General features: G+C 39.3%; 1 protein-coding gene across 2 annotated transcripts in view; it reads left to right on the forward strand.

The window, feature by feature from the left end:
• lamb4.L (laminin subunit beta 4 L homeolog) overlaps positions 1 to 14,733 on the forward strand; it is a 69,858-nt gene that overhangs the window by 31,407 nt on the left and 23,718 nt on the right. For both annotated transcript variants that reach the window (XM_018252638.2, XM_018252640.2), the window contains exons 17-24: positions 168 to 289; positions 611 to 725; positions 1,697 to 1,874; positions 8,065 to 8,208; positions 9,502 to 9,733; positions 10,185 to 10,342; positions 11,568 to 11,792; positions 13,533 to 13,759. In XM_018252638.2, coding sequence (XP_018108127.1) covers positions 168 to 289; positions 611 to 725; positions 1,697 to 1,874; positions 8,065 to 8,208; positions 9,502 to 9,733; positions 10,185 to 10,342; positions 11,568 to 11,792; positions 13,533 to 13,759 — 1,401 coding nt within the window. The remainder of the gene's footprint in view (positions 1 to 167; positions 290 to 610; positions 726 to 1,696; positions 1,875 to 8,064; positions 8,209 to 9,501; positions 9,734 to 10,184; positions 10,343 to 11,567; positions 11,793 to 13,532; positions 13,760 to 14,733) is intronic.

Here is a 14,733-nt window from a genome sequence, read left to right on the forward strand (position 1 = left end):
ATTGTGAAGTCACCTTTGTGTTCCAGCACCAAGAAACATTATTTTGGTTAAAGCCATTGAAAACTGATTCTGCCATAGAGAATGTAAAATAATGTTATAATTCCCTATTAGAAAATAGTTACTTTTACATTGTGTTATTATTCAACTATTGTTTCTCCATTGATCAGACTTTGGAAGACTGGACAGCCAGAATTGTGGTAAACTCACCAAAAGGAGAAGCAAGTGAACACTGCAGAAATAGTATGCCTCTTGATGGCAGAGATTTGTTATTTCTGAGTGCTACATCCAGGTATGGCCACACAATGGAGCACCAGCTTGTTTCTATTATTAATTCTGTTTTTTTTTTGTAGTAATGATGTAGTTTTTGTAGGATGTTACATTTTCTGAAGCTGAAAAGTGAAGATATATATTTGTGTGTGTGTGTGTGCAGAAACAAAGTTTCATACCCTTCATTTTGAATTTTATTGGAAAGGTGCATTAACCTTTCTAAGAGATATGTCTTTTGACATTTATACGGAGTGATGAACTCTGTATATTTAATAATGAACTCACAAAAACATCTGTTTGTTATTTTTCTCTTTAATGATTGTAACTTTTATTTTTATAACAGATTAGCATTGCTGAACACCTCAATATGTCTGACCCCAGAGATTGAATATTCAGTAGATGTTTATTTAACACAGGAATCAAATTCTGACTCAAATAGTTATTTATTAATCGATTCGGTAAGCCACATTATTTCAGTCGATATTTATGTAGTCCCTCTGATACAAGCTGTAGAGTATTTTAGTTTAATTTATTTTTTTCAAACATCACTTTGTAATTATTTTTTGTGTGGAATTCTTGGGTTTGCCAAATAATGGTTATTACTCTGTAATTTGGATTACATAGCTTCTCTACTAAAACCACTTAAACATTTATCCAATCTAATTTTTTTGCTACCAAAATGAGTTTTTGATATCTTAAATACCATCGAGTACAAGGTTCTGTTTAATTACTTTAGAAAAATAGAAAGGAGGGGAATTAATTTCTAAAAATGCCCTCTATGGGGATAGGATATTTTTCTATGGGGTTATTTTTTGGGCATTCTGGATAAAGGGTGTACTTGATTATGCCTGTATGTAAAAATGTAAATATATATATATATATATGTGTGTAAATATATATAGATATTCATGTTCTACTCTACACAAATTTTTGCCTATAAGAAATGTCCTCTTGAAATAGATGGCCAAATGATGATTGATAAAATCATTTATAATCTGCCCATATTACTGTAACCGAGATTCTAGTAAATGGTACTGCCACTGAGTGGTTATGTACTTTTTTCTTTCCTACCTTGCTCATGTATTATCTCAGACAATTTATATAGAAAATTGTTGTTAAAAAGAAAAAAAAGAAAGGTTGTCTCCAGGAGGAAAGTTTTCCTATTACCTGTATAAGAAACAAAGTAGCAGCTCTAACAATTGCCTTATAATGTGACTAGCCACAGCTCTTCTCAATTTCCCCCTTTTTTAACTGTAGATATAATTTCTTATGACTTCTTAGAATAATTTGAAATTAGAATTATTTGAAAATTTCAATTTAAATATTTGCAAGCTCATGTATTTTAACATTATAAATACTATTCTCAACATCTACTGTGAGTAGCTATATAATTAATACAAAATAAAAACTTTTATCTTTGCCTGCAAAGCTTGGACTGATACCCAAAATTGCTTCAGTAAAAAAATTGTGCAACCAGGCAGAATTGGAGGAATATGACAATTACAACTGCATTGAAATGGCATCTGAAATGGGAACAGAAATACTTCCAGATGTGTGTGAGAGGCTCATTGTAAGCATGTCTGCACGCATACATACTGGAGCTGCCAGTAAGTGTTTTTTTTTTCATTTTTCTTTTGAAATAAAGATAACAGTATCCATATGTACAAATATGATCTTTAAGAGCTTAAATGAAATGTTTATTGAATAACAATGAATGGATGGATTAAAACCTTTTAAAAATTGAAAAAATTGTTGCCATAAATTTAAACTTGATTATTGCTAATAGTTTTTTGTAAGTTCCATGATCACCAAGGTGATATTTTTTTTTTTTTTAAAGCTTTTATTTTTGCATTAACAATAAAACAAAGCATTCATTGGGAAAGAAATTAAAAAGAAAAGAAAAAAAAAAGGAGGGGGAAAAATAATAGGTAGGGGGAGGGGGAAGTGGTGGTAGGGCCACCTGTTGGGCAGTCCAGGAGACATATCATGCCAAAAGAGTTAGTCCATGTCTGTAGTAGTGTCCTGACAAGTGGTCCAGGGATTCCAAATTTTAGCAAATTTTTCTGGGCAACCTCTACTCAGATAGGTCAGTCGGTACATAGAAAGGGCCTCATTAACCAATTTCTTCCACAATGGTACTGTAGGGGGGTCCCTGAGCTTCCACTTTAGTGAAATAACCTTCCCTGCATAAAAGAGTAGTAAACGGAACATTTGTCGTGCAGCTTGTTGCGGAATTAAATGGTCTAAATGACCTAGTAGAAAAATTTCCGGCACCAGAACCGAAGGAAAGTCCAGATAGGTTTGTAAATATAAGGCAAGGTTCTTCCAGTAAGCATTGATAACCGTACAGGACCAAAAAGCATGCATAAAGGTACCTGGTACTAGACCACACTTATAACACAAATTATCTGGGATCAATCTCATATGAAACAAGCGTACTGGGGTAAAATACAACCTATGGATCATTTTATGCTGTATAAGCCTATCCCCGCTACTAATCACCGTGGAAACAAAGGTCGAAGTGATGTCATCCCAATCATCTAAGTCTAAGGTAGGGATATCTTGGGCCCATTTACCATAACATTTTGCATACGGGTTTTGAGAATTTAACAGATTATACACATTAGACAGTCGTTTCTTCTTGTCAGGTACCTTAAGCAAAGTTTCCAAGGCTGGGGTTTCCAGTAAAGGTGCATCAGAGAATTGGGCATTCAGAGCATGTCGAACCTGGAGATACCTGTAGAACATAGTACGCGGTAACTGAAATTCTTGGGACAAGTCAGTAAATGACTTAAGTGTCTGGTTGTGATACAATTGGCCCAAATATTTGATGTTATAGGTCGCCCATAATTGCGGATCCGGTATCGTTCTTAAGTGTGGCAGGGATGGATTCAGCCACAGTGGCATATTGGGTGATACTTGTGGGTTGGTGGGTTTACGTAAAGCTGAAGCCTTTTTCCAAGCAAGTATGCCTGTACGAAATGTGGAAAGTGGCCATCCGTTTTGAGAGATGCCACGGAAGGGCAGATTAGCCAGTGACTCAAAGGAACCCGCCACCGCAGCAGCAGTAATGCTAGCAGTGTCCTCAGCCGAAGGGTTGAGCCACCCTGCCACATGAGTAAGTTGAGATGCTAGATAGTAGATAAAAAAGTGAGGCAGAGCCAGACCCCCAAGTGCCACAGGTGCAGGTAGCGATGCCAGTTTAATTCGAGGTTGTTTGTTTGCCCAAATAAATGATGACACCATGGAATCCAACCTTGAAAACAGTGCTGCCGGCATAACAGTAGGTGCATTCTGGAACATATACAACAACTTAGGAAGGATAATCATTTTTATCATATTAACCCTGCCTATCAGATTAAGTGGGAGTGGGGACCATAGAGAGAATTTGTGACAAGTATCGGCTACTACTGGGTCTACGTTTAGGGCGGTATAACGGGAGAGGTCCGGATGAATGACTATACCTAGGTATTTGAAGTGATCTACCTGCGTTAATGCCTGTGCCCGAAGTAGAGGTCACTGCAGGGATGTACCCAGGTGTAGAAGTGTGGATTTGGACCAGTTAACCGTGAGACCCGATGCTTTCCCAAACTGGTCAACAACCTGAAGCATTCTATCAAGCGAGTGGCGTGTATCTTGTAAATAGATTAGGGTATCGTCAGCATATAGAGAAATTTTCTCTTCCAATGCCTCTACTTCCCAACCACGAATACCCGGGTCATTACGAATCAGGCCAGCTAATGGTTCTATGGCGATAGCAAATAAGTATGGGGACAAGGGACAGCCCTGCCTCGTACCTCTGCTCAGCTTCAAGGAGGGGGATATCCTACGGTTAGTTTGAATTCGAGCTGTGGGATTGGTATATAATAGTTTAACCCAATTGAGGAAATTGGGCCCAAAGCCCATGTGTTCCATAGTTGCCCAGAGGAAGTCCCAGTGTAGTGAGTCAAAGGCTTTCCTGATGTCTAAAGCGACAACTGCTCCATGATTTTTGGTTAGGGCTAAATATTCCATATTAGTGTAGAGCCTACGTATGTTGATGGATGTGGCCTTCCCGGGCATAAACCCAGTTTGATCTGGATGAATCAACGTCTCTATTACTCGTACTAATCGCAGCGCTAGAATTTTAGCTAATATCTTGTTATCGCATGTGAGTAAGGAGATAGGCCTATAGGCAGCACAATCCTCAACATCCCCACCAGGTTTTGGGATTAGGACAATTAGTGCTTCCTGGGTCGTTGGTGGGAGGTGACCTTTAAGAAGAGCCTCTTGGTACATGTTTAGCAACCTGGGTGCCATACTATCCAGGTGGGTTTTGTATAGCTCAATAGGAATCCCGTCTAGCCCTGGGGTCTTTCCAGAAGGGAATGCAGAAATTGCTACCTTGATCTCTTCTAAAGAGATAGGACTTTCCAGTAATTGTTGTTCAGTAGCGGAGAGATTGGGAAGTTTAGCATTGCTAAGAATTTGCAGCGGGCAAGTATCATGAGTGGGAAGTGCTGGGTTATAGAGTTGAGTATAGAATTCTCTAAAGGCATCGTTGATACCTGTAGGGGAGTCAACGAGATTGCCATTGGCTTGCCGAACCCTAGGGATAACTGTTATCGGTTTTTGTTCTCTGGAGAGGTACGCTAAGAGTTTGCCAGCTTTATTGCCTTTCTCAAACACGACCTGCGAGGTACATAATAACTTTTTTTTGGTTTTGTCAAGAATGTGAAGTTGGAGATCTCTTTGGGCTTGGGCAACCTTAGCATAAACGGCAGGGGATGGATCTGTCGTGAATTGAGCTTGCGCTGCCGCGACCTCAGCATTCAGATTATTCAGTTCTGTATCTAACTGGCGTCTATACACCGCTATGTTGCCAATAAAGGATCCCCTAAGACAGGCTTTTGAGGCCTCCCAAACAATTAGAGGGTCCGCGGAGTTTACATTCTCCAACCAGTAACTCTCCTGATCTTGTGCCACCCTATCAGACACTTCAGGCACAGTAAGCCACTTAGGATTGAGGCGCCACATAGGCGTAGCACAGTCATGATCTGACCTGATGGATATGGAAAGTGGGGCATGGTCTGAAATACCCCCGGTAAGTAACGGGCATTAGTAATTTTGGCTTGCAGAATTGGCGATGCCAGTGCTAAATCTATTCGCGATGCCGTCTTATGGGTGGCTGAATAGCAAGAGTATGCTCGTCCTACCGGATGGGCCTGCCTCCAGATGTCGACAAAGTTATAAGCGTGACACCAATTAAGCAAGGGGGTCGAGCCTGGGTTACCTGGGGGGCAGCGGTCTATCTCAGGATTCAAAACCATATTGAGATCACCCATTAGCAGTGTGGGGGCTGGAGCCATATTCAATAATTTCCCCATGACCTCATCAAGTATGGCGATGTCGGCCGGTGGGGGCAAATACACACAAACCAGATTAAGCAACTGCTGTTGCATTGAGCATTGCACAACAATATATCTACCAAGTGGATCAGTATGTAACTCCACTATAGTGAGATTCGTTTTTTTACTCACTAGAATTGCCACTCCTCTAGAGTAATTTGAAAGCTCAGCGTGATACACTCTAGCAACCCACGCTTTTTTCAAAGCTAGAATACGGCCACCTGTAAGATGCGTTTCTTGCTGGAAAACCAGGTGTGGGCGGTACTTTTTGAGATATTGGAATACCAGGCCCCTTTTAATCTTGGAATTGAGGCCTCTGGTATTCCAAGAAATTACATCGATCGACTCCATATCGTGAATTTGGGAAGATAAACAGGTATACGTAATGTAACATGCTTAACCCTAGGCGGCCCAATGGGGAAGGGTGGGGGCAGGGAAAATAAAAGAAAACATACAATTCTAGTAAAATACACTCGCATTATATAGCAATACACAAATCAAACAATAACCCTCCCTCCCTGTCTATCCTTAAAACTAGGTAGACCTATTACCCGTAAATACCAACTGTGGGGTGTAGTCCAAGCCCCGGAAGATCAAGTACTGCGTCTTCTAGATCCTGAGAAGACTCCGCCAACGGACTCTGCATAATGAGCCCATATATAGTGAAATCGCCCAATAAATGGCGTTGTAGTGACCTCGATAGGAAGCCAAAAAAAATGGGGACAAACCATCATGGATTAGTGCCCAGGGCTGTTGCGTGGGTTCGGCTGGTGTGTACCGTCAAGCCAGGATGCAGCCTCCTCTGGAGAATTGAAAAAGTAGGACTGAGTGCCATCCACGATCTTGAGCTTGGCTGGATATAAGACAGCATACTTGTACTGTAAATCCCGCAGACGTTTCTTGACAGCAATAAAGGTGCTCCTTTTCTTTTGTAAAGCCGTGGAGTAGTCCGGGAACAACATAATTTTGGCCCCGTCATGTTGTATTTCAGCCTTGTGTCGTGCCGCATTCAGTATGGCATCTCTATCCCGGAAATTTAGCAGACGTAGCAGGAAGGGCCGCGGTGGGGCACCAGGTCGAGGGGGTCTCCCCGGCACACGATGCGCCCGTTCCACCACAAAGTGGTGCGACAGGATGTCAGGCCCAAATTTGTCACGGAGCCATGTTTCAATAAAAATCACCGGATTATCACCTTCAGCTCGTTCAGGTAAACCAACAATCCGAATGTTATTGCGGCGCTGTCGGTTTTCGTAATCCTCAAGGAGCTCTGCTTGTTGCTTAATTTGCTGCGTCAGGCTGCTGAGTTGGGCTGGAATTGGGCCTTGTACGTCCTCCATGATGGAGATCCGGCTCTCCATTTCCCTCTGCCTTTCGCGGATCGCTTGGACATCCGCACGCAGCAGCGAGAAGTCTACCTTCAGCTCCTCAATTTGGGTAGAGAGGGCAGCTTGGGATTCGGCAATAGCCGCCAGGAGTATTTGGAGTCCTGGGTCTGGTTGCTGCAACTCGGCGGGTCTGCGTCACCATCCTCACTGGTAGGCCGCGGTGGAGTGCCACTGGGTTCATCACCTTTTTTGGCAAAATGTTCAATAGTTTTCTGCTTCGGTCCAGATTTCCCCATGCTCAGAACGTTCAGGAGACCGAGGATAGTCCCAGACCGTCGATTCAGAAGGGCTCAGGATGATATCAGGAGAAATTATGGCGGAGCTCACAGTCAGCACATCTTACTCCGACGCTATGCAGGACACGCCCCCGGTGATATTTTTAAGTAAAAAAACACAAATCACCGAGTTCAGGGTTAACAGCAATAAAACTCAACTTGATCAAGTTTTCAGTGGAAAAAAAACTCTAAATTGTTGAGTTTTCGAGCTAAACCTTCTGAAAAAAGCTTGAACATAATGAAGGCTATTAACATTTTCAAATGATTCAAGGGGCCTCTGTCACTGACTTCTAAATGACCTTGACAGGTTTTTTGATGGTGTATTTTCAGATTCGAGCTATTCCCAGGATTGGGGGTATAATACATCTCAAATATTTTTAGTTTTTTTTTAACACGAAAATGAAAAAATGAATTTTTCATGGAAAACACAACTCGACCCTTAATAAATCTGCCCCAAAATATACAGAATATTTAGCCAGCAAAATGTATGTATGCATCCATGTTTGTAAGCATGGATGTGATGTGTAAAACGTGCACCAGGTAAGTGTATATGTTGTGTTTTTATGTGAAAGAGTATGAGAAACAGCAGCCTCCTTGAGTGACTTTCCATATGTTACTAACAACATAGCCACATTGGAAACTTAAGGAGTATTATGCATGGTGTATAATCAATTTTTCAATATTTTTCAAATATTTAACACAAACTGATTAATCCTTTTTCTGAAAACATTGCTGTCTTTTATGTTTCAGAATGCAATTGTAATGCTGATGGTTCCTTAAGCCCCATCTGTAGCAAGTTTGGAGGTTGGTGTGACTGCAAACCTAATGTTGCTGGCAGGTGTTGTGACAGGTGTGCCGTGGGCAGTTTTGGATTTGGTTCCGCTGGTTGTAAAGGTATAATTATCTAGTACAGCTAAACAACATCTTGGTCCCCAAAAGTTGTCTTTATAAAAGGAAATAAGGCTTGATCAGGTGTCCTTTTCAGACAACACCTGATCCTTGTGCGAATCTACTCTAATAGGGGCAGATTTATCAAAATGTGAGTTTAGATTTTAATAAATAAAAACTCAACCATGTTCTATTCATTCCTATGGGATTTTTGGAAGTGTATATCAAATAGTGAAATTAAAATCTAACATTTTGATAAATCTGCCCCTAATTAGAGCAATGTAGTTTTTGCAAGGCAGCAAGTACAACTCAGATAACTGACACATTTTAGTGTTAGCTAAAAAAAATCACACGACTAAAAGCAGATAAATCCACGTCTACCAGGAAATGTAATTCTGTAATTTTTTATCATGATTACAAGGATAGTCTTGTGAGAAAATAGTTTGTGCCCCTACCAAAATAATAGAGCTTACTATTTCAACTGAAGGTTTAACTTAAATTTTCAGATTGCATGGGACATGGTAAGAACAGTAACAGTTTCTAAAAACAGCAGTTCTGTCTTGATTTATGATAGGGAAGACTCATTTACTGTACTGTTCCCAGGAAAGGGTTTTGGCTAAAATAGCCATTAAAGTAAAAGATTTGAGCCCTGTCTCAGATAAACATAAAATAAACATATATAAGTTTTCTGTATATATATATTTTTATACATCTCAAGCTTATCTCTGTATGAGTCAAACAGTGAAAATGAGTGACAACAGCGTATTTAAGCTCCTGTCTGAAGGCGGTGTAACTGATGTGACCGGTTCCCACCTCATGTAACAAGCAGTCTCCACACCTCCATAGGCTAAAGCGATAAGAGCCATGTTGTAAATGGGTAAAGTGCCCTAAATGTATTCTATACAGTACAACCTTTTCTATACAACATCATAGGCATCTGTTTGAAATCTGCAACCATAGGATAAGCATTTTTCAACAGATGCCAATGTTCACTGTGAGATTAATATTGACCGACAAAGGTTATGCGTTGTGTATAAACTTTTCCCCAAAAGTTGTCTGTATAAAAAGAAATAAGGCTTGATCAGGAGTCCTTTTATTTGATCTAAGCTGAATAAATGCTACAGTTTGAAATTTTATACAATTACTGTATGGTGTACGACTCTGCTGGAATACATATAAATTAGTGGAATGACACATATGAGTTAATGCTACCAATTGATTCTCTGTTACAAGCGAGTGTGCATTCTACAGTACATAAAGTACTAATTGAATACAGTTATGTTTGCTTATTTTTTTTAGAGTGTAACTGTGATACTAAAGGTTCAGTAAGCCCCTTATGTGATCAAGTGTCTGGTCAGTGTGTTTGTCGAGGTGAAATACATGGCCGCCGATGTGACAGCTGCCTACCTGGATATTATGGATTTCCAAATTGTCAGCCTTGCCAATGTAATGGCAATTCCGAGATCTGTGATCCAGTTTCTGGAGTCTGTCTAGATTGCAAAGGATTTACCAATGGAACAGACTGTGAAAGGTATTACTGGTATCAATGGATGCTAACTTATTTAAAGTTTGCTGTTCTCCTGAAATACAAATTGACAATTTCATGTTGAGCAGCACAACACAAGCTTTAGGGCTCTTAAACTTGAACATTTACTTGTGCTTTCCAGAGCAATGGCATACATGAGTAAAAGGAGCCCGTACTTTCCTACAGTTATGCGCCCTTTACCTATGGCATTGTGCTAAACCCCCCTAAAGGTGATATGCAACATACAGTATTGTTCAGCACAGTGCTGTGGGTACAGGCCACAAAGAAATTATTGGATGCAGTAGTTCTTTTGCTGAACATTTTGTCAGTTGATCTAATTAATAACTATCTATGGTTTTTATTACATCTTGTACTAAAGAAGGCATTTAGTTCACTTTTATTTTCTAACCTGTCTCACTGTTTGGTCACTATTTTTTCTCAACATTCAATTATGCAGGTGTCTGAACAATTACTATGGCAATCCTACTCTGGGACATCCTTGTCGCCCATGTATGTGTCCAGATTCTCCTAATAGTAACCAGTATTTTGCACATTCCTGCCACCAAGACCCTGATAGTTTGAAAATGGTGTGTAATTGCCTGAGTGGCTACACAGGTTTGTAATATGGTTTTTAACTCACATTAAGTGTGTGTGTGTGTGTAAGCCAGCATTCATAATTAATTAGTGAAAAGCAACAATATGTTTCTGTACTGAAGTGCAGGAGGACCTCACAACACTTCTCATTCAAGTGAATAGAGGGAGTAGCTGTAGTATGTTTATGGTAATATAATTATTGCTTCTGCATTTATGGTAAAGATTTGTATGTCACTGTATATGCATTTGCATAACAGATATTCATCTTTTGATCCATTACAGAAGCTATGGGGCAGATGTATGAAGGGTCGAATATCGAGGGTTAATTAACCCTCGATATTCGACTAGGAACTAAAATCGTTCGACTTCGAATATCGAAGTCGAACGATTTAGCGCAAATCCTGCGATCGAACGATCGAAGGATTATTCCTTCGATCGTTGGATTAAATCCTTCAAATCGAACGATTCGAAGGATTTTAATCCAACGATCGAAGGAATATCCTTCGATCAAAAAATTTCAGGCAAGCCTATGGGGACCTTCCCCACAGGCTAACATTGACTTCGGTAGATTTTAGCTGCCGAAGTAGGGGGTCGAAGTTTTTCTTAAAGAGACAGTACTCTTTAAGAAAAGAATGGTCGAATAGTCGAGCGATTTTTAGTTCGAATCGTTCAATTCGTAGTCGAAGTCGTGGTCGAAGTAGCCCATTCGATGGTCGAAGTAGCCCAAAAAACACTTCGAAATTCGAAGTTTTTTTAATTCGAATCCTTCACTCGAGCTTTGTAAATGTGCCCCTATGTGTTTGACAAAATCAGTGTACATTATAAATATTTAGTATATTTAGTATAAAGAAACAGTGGGCACAATTTAGCTTTTATGTTTTTTAATTACATTTTTTATAAGAGGCTGATTTACAAGTATAGGTAAATTACAGGTGTTAAATTGCACGAGTGCAGCCATCAGCAATTAGTTGTGAACATTTTAGTACAGGTTGGAAAATGAAGGCAACTACCTTGTTGGTTGCAACTGCTCTTGTACAATGGAGCATGTTCGTAAATCTTACCTTTGTTCTCTACTCAGAGGGAACAATAAGCCACATACACGCAAATATTTTTGAAAAGCATTGACATAGTAATAAAACATAAAATTATGAATTTATTTTGAGACACAAATCCCTGATGACTCAAATGTTTCTGTGTTCAATTTTTTTCTATACATATTAGAATATAACAATTACATTTTTTCCAGGAGACAACTGTGATTCTTGTCCCCCTGGATTTTATGGTAATATGGAAGAATTTGGAGGGCACTGTTTAGCCTGTCAGTGTAACAACAATATTGATAGAACTGATCCTGAATCCTGTGATAAAGTTACTGGAGAGTGTTTAAAATGTTTACACAACACTTATGGAGCAAACTGTGAGTCATGTTTACCTGGTTACTTTGGCTCTCCCCTGCTTCAGAACTGTAGAAGTAAGTACAAAACATATTTATCTGTTTGCTATATCTAAACTGATACACAATGTTCTAAATGCCTGTCCCTCAACAGCCTGACAACTGCTTCATATTTACATAGTTACATAGTTAAATCGGGTTGAAAAAATACAAAGTCCATCAAGTTAAACCCCTCCAAACGAAAACCCTACATCCATACACACACTCCCCCTTATTTTCACATAAATTCTATATACCCATACCTATACTAACTATATAGTTTAGTATCACAATAGCCTTTGATATTCTGTCTGTCCAAAAAATCATCCTAGCCACTCTTAAAGGCATTAACTGAATCAGCCATCACAACATCACCCGGCAGTGTATTCCACAACCTCACTGTCCTCACTGTAAAGAACCACCTACATTGCTTCACATGAAAGTTATTTTCTTCTAGTCTGAAGGGGTGGCCTCTTGTAAGGTTGATCCTCTTTATGGATAAATGGTCTCCTGCTAATAATGTCCTTTAATGTACTTGTAAAGTGTAATCATGTCCCCTTGCAAGTGCTTTTTTCCAGAGAAAACAACCCCAACAGTCTACCCTCATAATTTAAGTCTTCCATCCCTTTAGTTGCACGTCTCTGCACTCTCTCCAGCTCATTTATATCCCTCTTAAGGACTGGAGTCCAAAACTGCACTGCATACTCCAGATGAGGCCTTAAAGAGACATAATTATGTTTTCATCCCTTGAGTTAATGCCCTTTTTTATGCAAGACAGAACTTTATTTGCTTTAGTAGCCACAGAATAACACTGCCCAGAATTAGACAACTTATCTACAAAAACTCAAGATCCTTCTCATTTAAGGAAACTCCCAACACACTGCCATTTAGTGTATAACTTGCATTTATATTATTTTTGCCAAAGTGCATAACCTTGCATTTATCAACATTGAACCTCATTTTGCAGTTTGCTGCCCAGTTTAATTCTCCACAATTTAGTATCATCTGCAAAAAGAGAAACAGTACTTTCAATGCCCACCTCCAGATTATATTTATTTGAGGGAGACACCTTGTTTATTATACTGGTAGATGGGATGTACCCATCATCACCAAACAAAACTCTACACCTCAAGTGGTTTCTACAGTTCATTTGTCATTCACTTTAATCAGGAAGCAGCTGTAGCCAGGGATGGATATTGTTATCCCAAAATAGCCTTTCTGTGATGCAGTCCCAATATACTATGTGCTGAGTACAGATGTTTTGATCAGCAACAGAAGTAATGATGATTGCAATGCATAGTTTGGCAGAACTCTAACCTATATTGAAACTGAAGGTGTACACATGCCTGGATTCAGTCAAGCAGTTTAGACCATTTCAGTCATGCTATCTCACCATGGGGGTCGTTTCCCACAGACCATTTTGAAATCCATTTTTTTAGCAGCTGATCTGTTCAAACTAAAAAATTAATCTACAGATGCAGCTATTGGTGTATTGCCAGATAGGTGTGTGGAGCCACAGCACCTCTTTACATCCATTTAGACCTGATTGTTCAGGCCATCATCCCAAACAAACCATCAGACCAAGCATGGCGGTAAAACGCCATGTGGTTATTTATGTGTATGCACAGTATTTGTCTGTTTGGCCTGTTGGCTAATAATTGCATGCGACTACCCTGAGATATCAGTCTAGTATTTATCAACAGCATAACAATATTTAATTTGGAAAAGAAGAACCAATACAGGACTTACTAAATCTGTCATCTTTTCCTTATTTGTAAGAATGTGTATGTAATCCTCTGGGGACCAATGTAGACAGCTGTTCAGTATATGAGGAGATTGGAGAATGTGTATGTAACAAGACTACAGGTCAATGCCCATGCTTGCGTAATGTGATTGGAACAAGCTGTGACAAGTGTGCATATGGGTACTGGGGGATGTCCAATGGAAGTGGATGTCAACCTTGTGATTGTTACTTAAACAACTCACTTGGAGTTCAGTGCAATCAGGTAAGAGACCCTGTACTTCATATGTCCATTGTATATTGCATAATTAAAAAAATAGGGTTAAGGTATAATACTTATAGATGCCAAATGTAGAGTTCTTTAATATGGCCTTCTGCATAATTGTAATTTAAAACAATCTATTTTCCATCAGTGGGTAAATTATACACAAGTGTCATGTGAAAGGACTCACTTCCCTTGCAGATCTCTAAATCTGGCCATACATGCACATGCTGTATAAAATTGTATGAAACAAACTTTTGCATGATTTTCTGAGCATGTATAGAGGCCTACCAATCTTGATGATTATCCATATAAAATGGATATCTGTCAGTTCAGGGACTGGGCAAGTTTAAATATGTAATGAACCAGTGTGCTATATTGGCCAATATATGGTGAAGTGAAGGGGTGTCACAAATCATTCAGGAACAAAACAATGGAACAGTGGCCATAGTGTGTATGCCCTCACACTGTCTATTCAGCCTGCTGGATGACTGAGAGCTCACCCAATAAGCACATGTAAGCATGCCTTCAAAAAAAATAGGTTTATTAAAATAGGCTTTATTAGGTCCTGTAGTAACTTGCTCTTGGGTGATTAGTGAGTTTTAGTGGATAGATAATAACCTCACATATGATTGATAGAAAGTGTATCATACTAAGTGCTTTAATAGCAGTCAAGTCCTATCAGATATATACTGTGTTATAGGGAAGTATAGGATCCAAAAAAGCCCACAATTTTTAAGTATTTAATCAGTTACAATGAGAGTACTATATGAGCTACACTAAAGTATGTGTGTGTGGTGCTATTACTGTACCAGTATAGAGCTGTATTAGTTTCTTCTTTCATCCACTCTTCTTGTTTTAGAGCTTCCATATGGTGATAGCCACATATTTTCATATAGTGCAGTGCATAAAATAATAACACGAGCATGTACAACTCATCTGAAGCACGGAGACATATTTTTAACTTTAACACATAT

Source organism: Xenopus laevis, chromosome 3L (genome assembly GCF_017654675.1).
Source record: "Xenopus laevis strain J_2021 chromosome 3L, Xenopus_laevis_v10.1, whole genome shotgun sequence".
In the NCBI taxonomy this organism is placed as follows: domain Eukaryota; kingdom Metazoa; phylum Chordata; class Amphibia; order Anura; family Pipidae; genus Xenopus; species Xenopus laevis.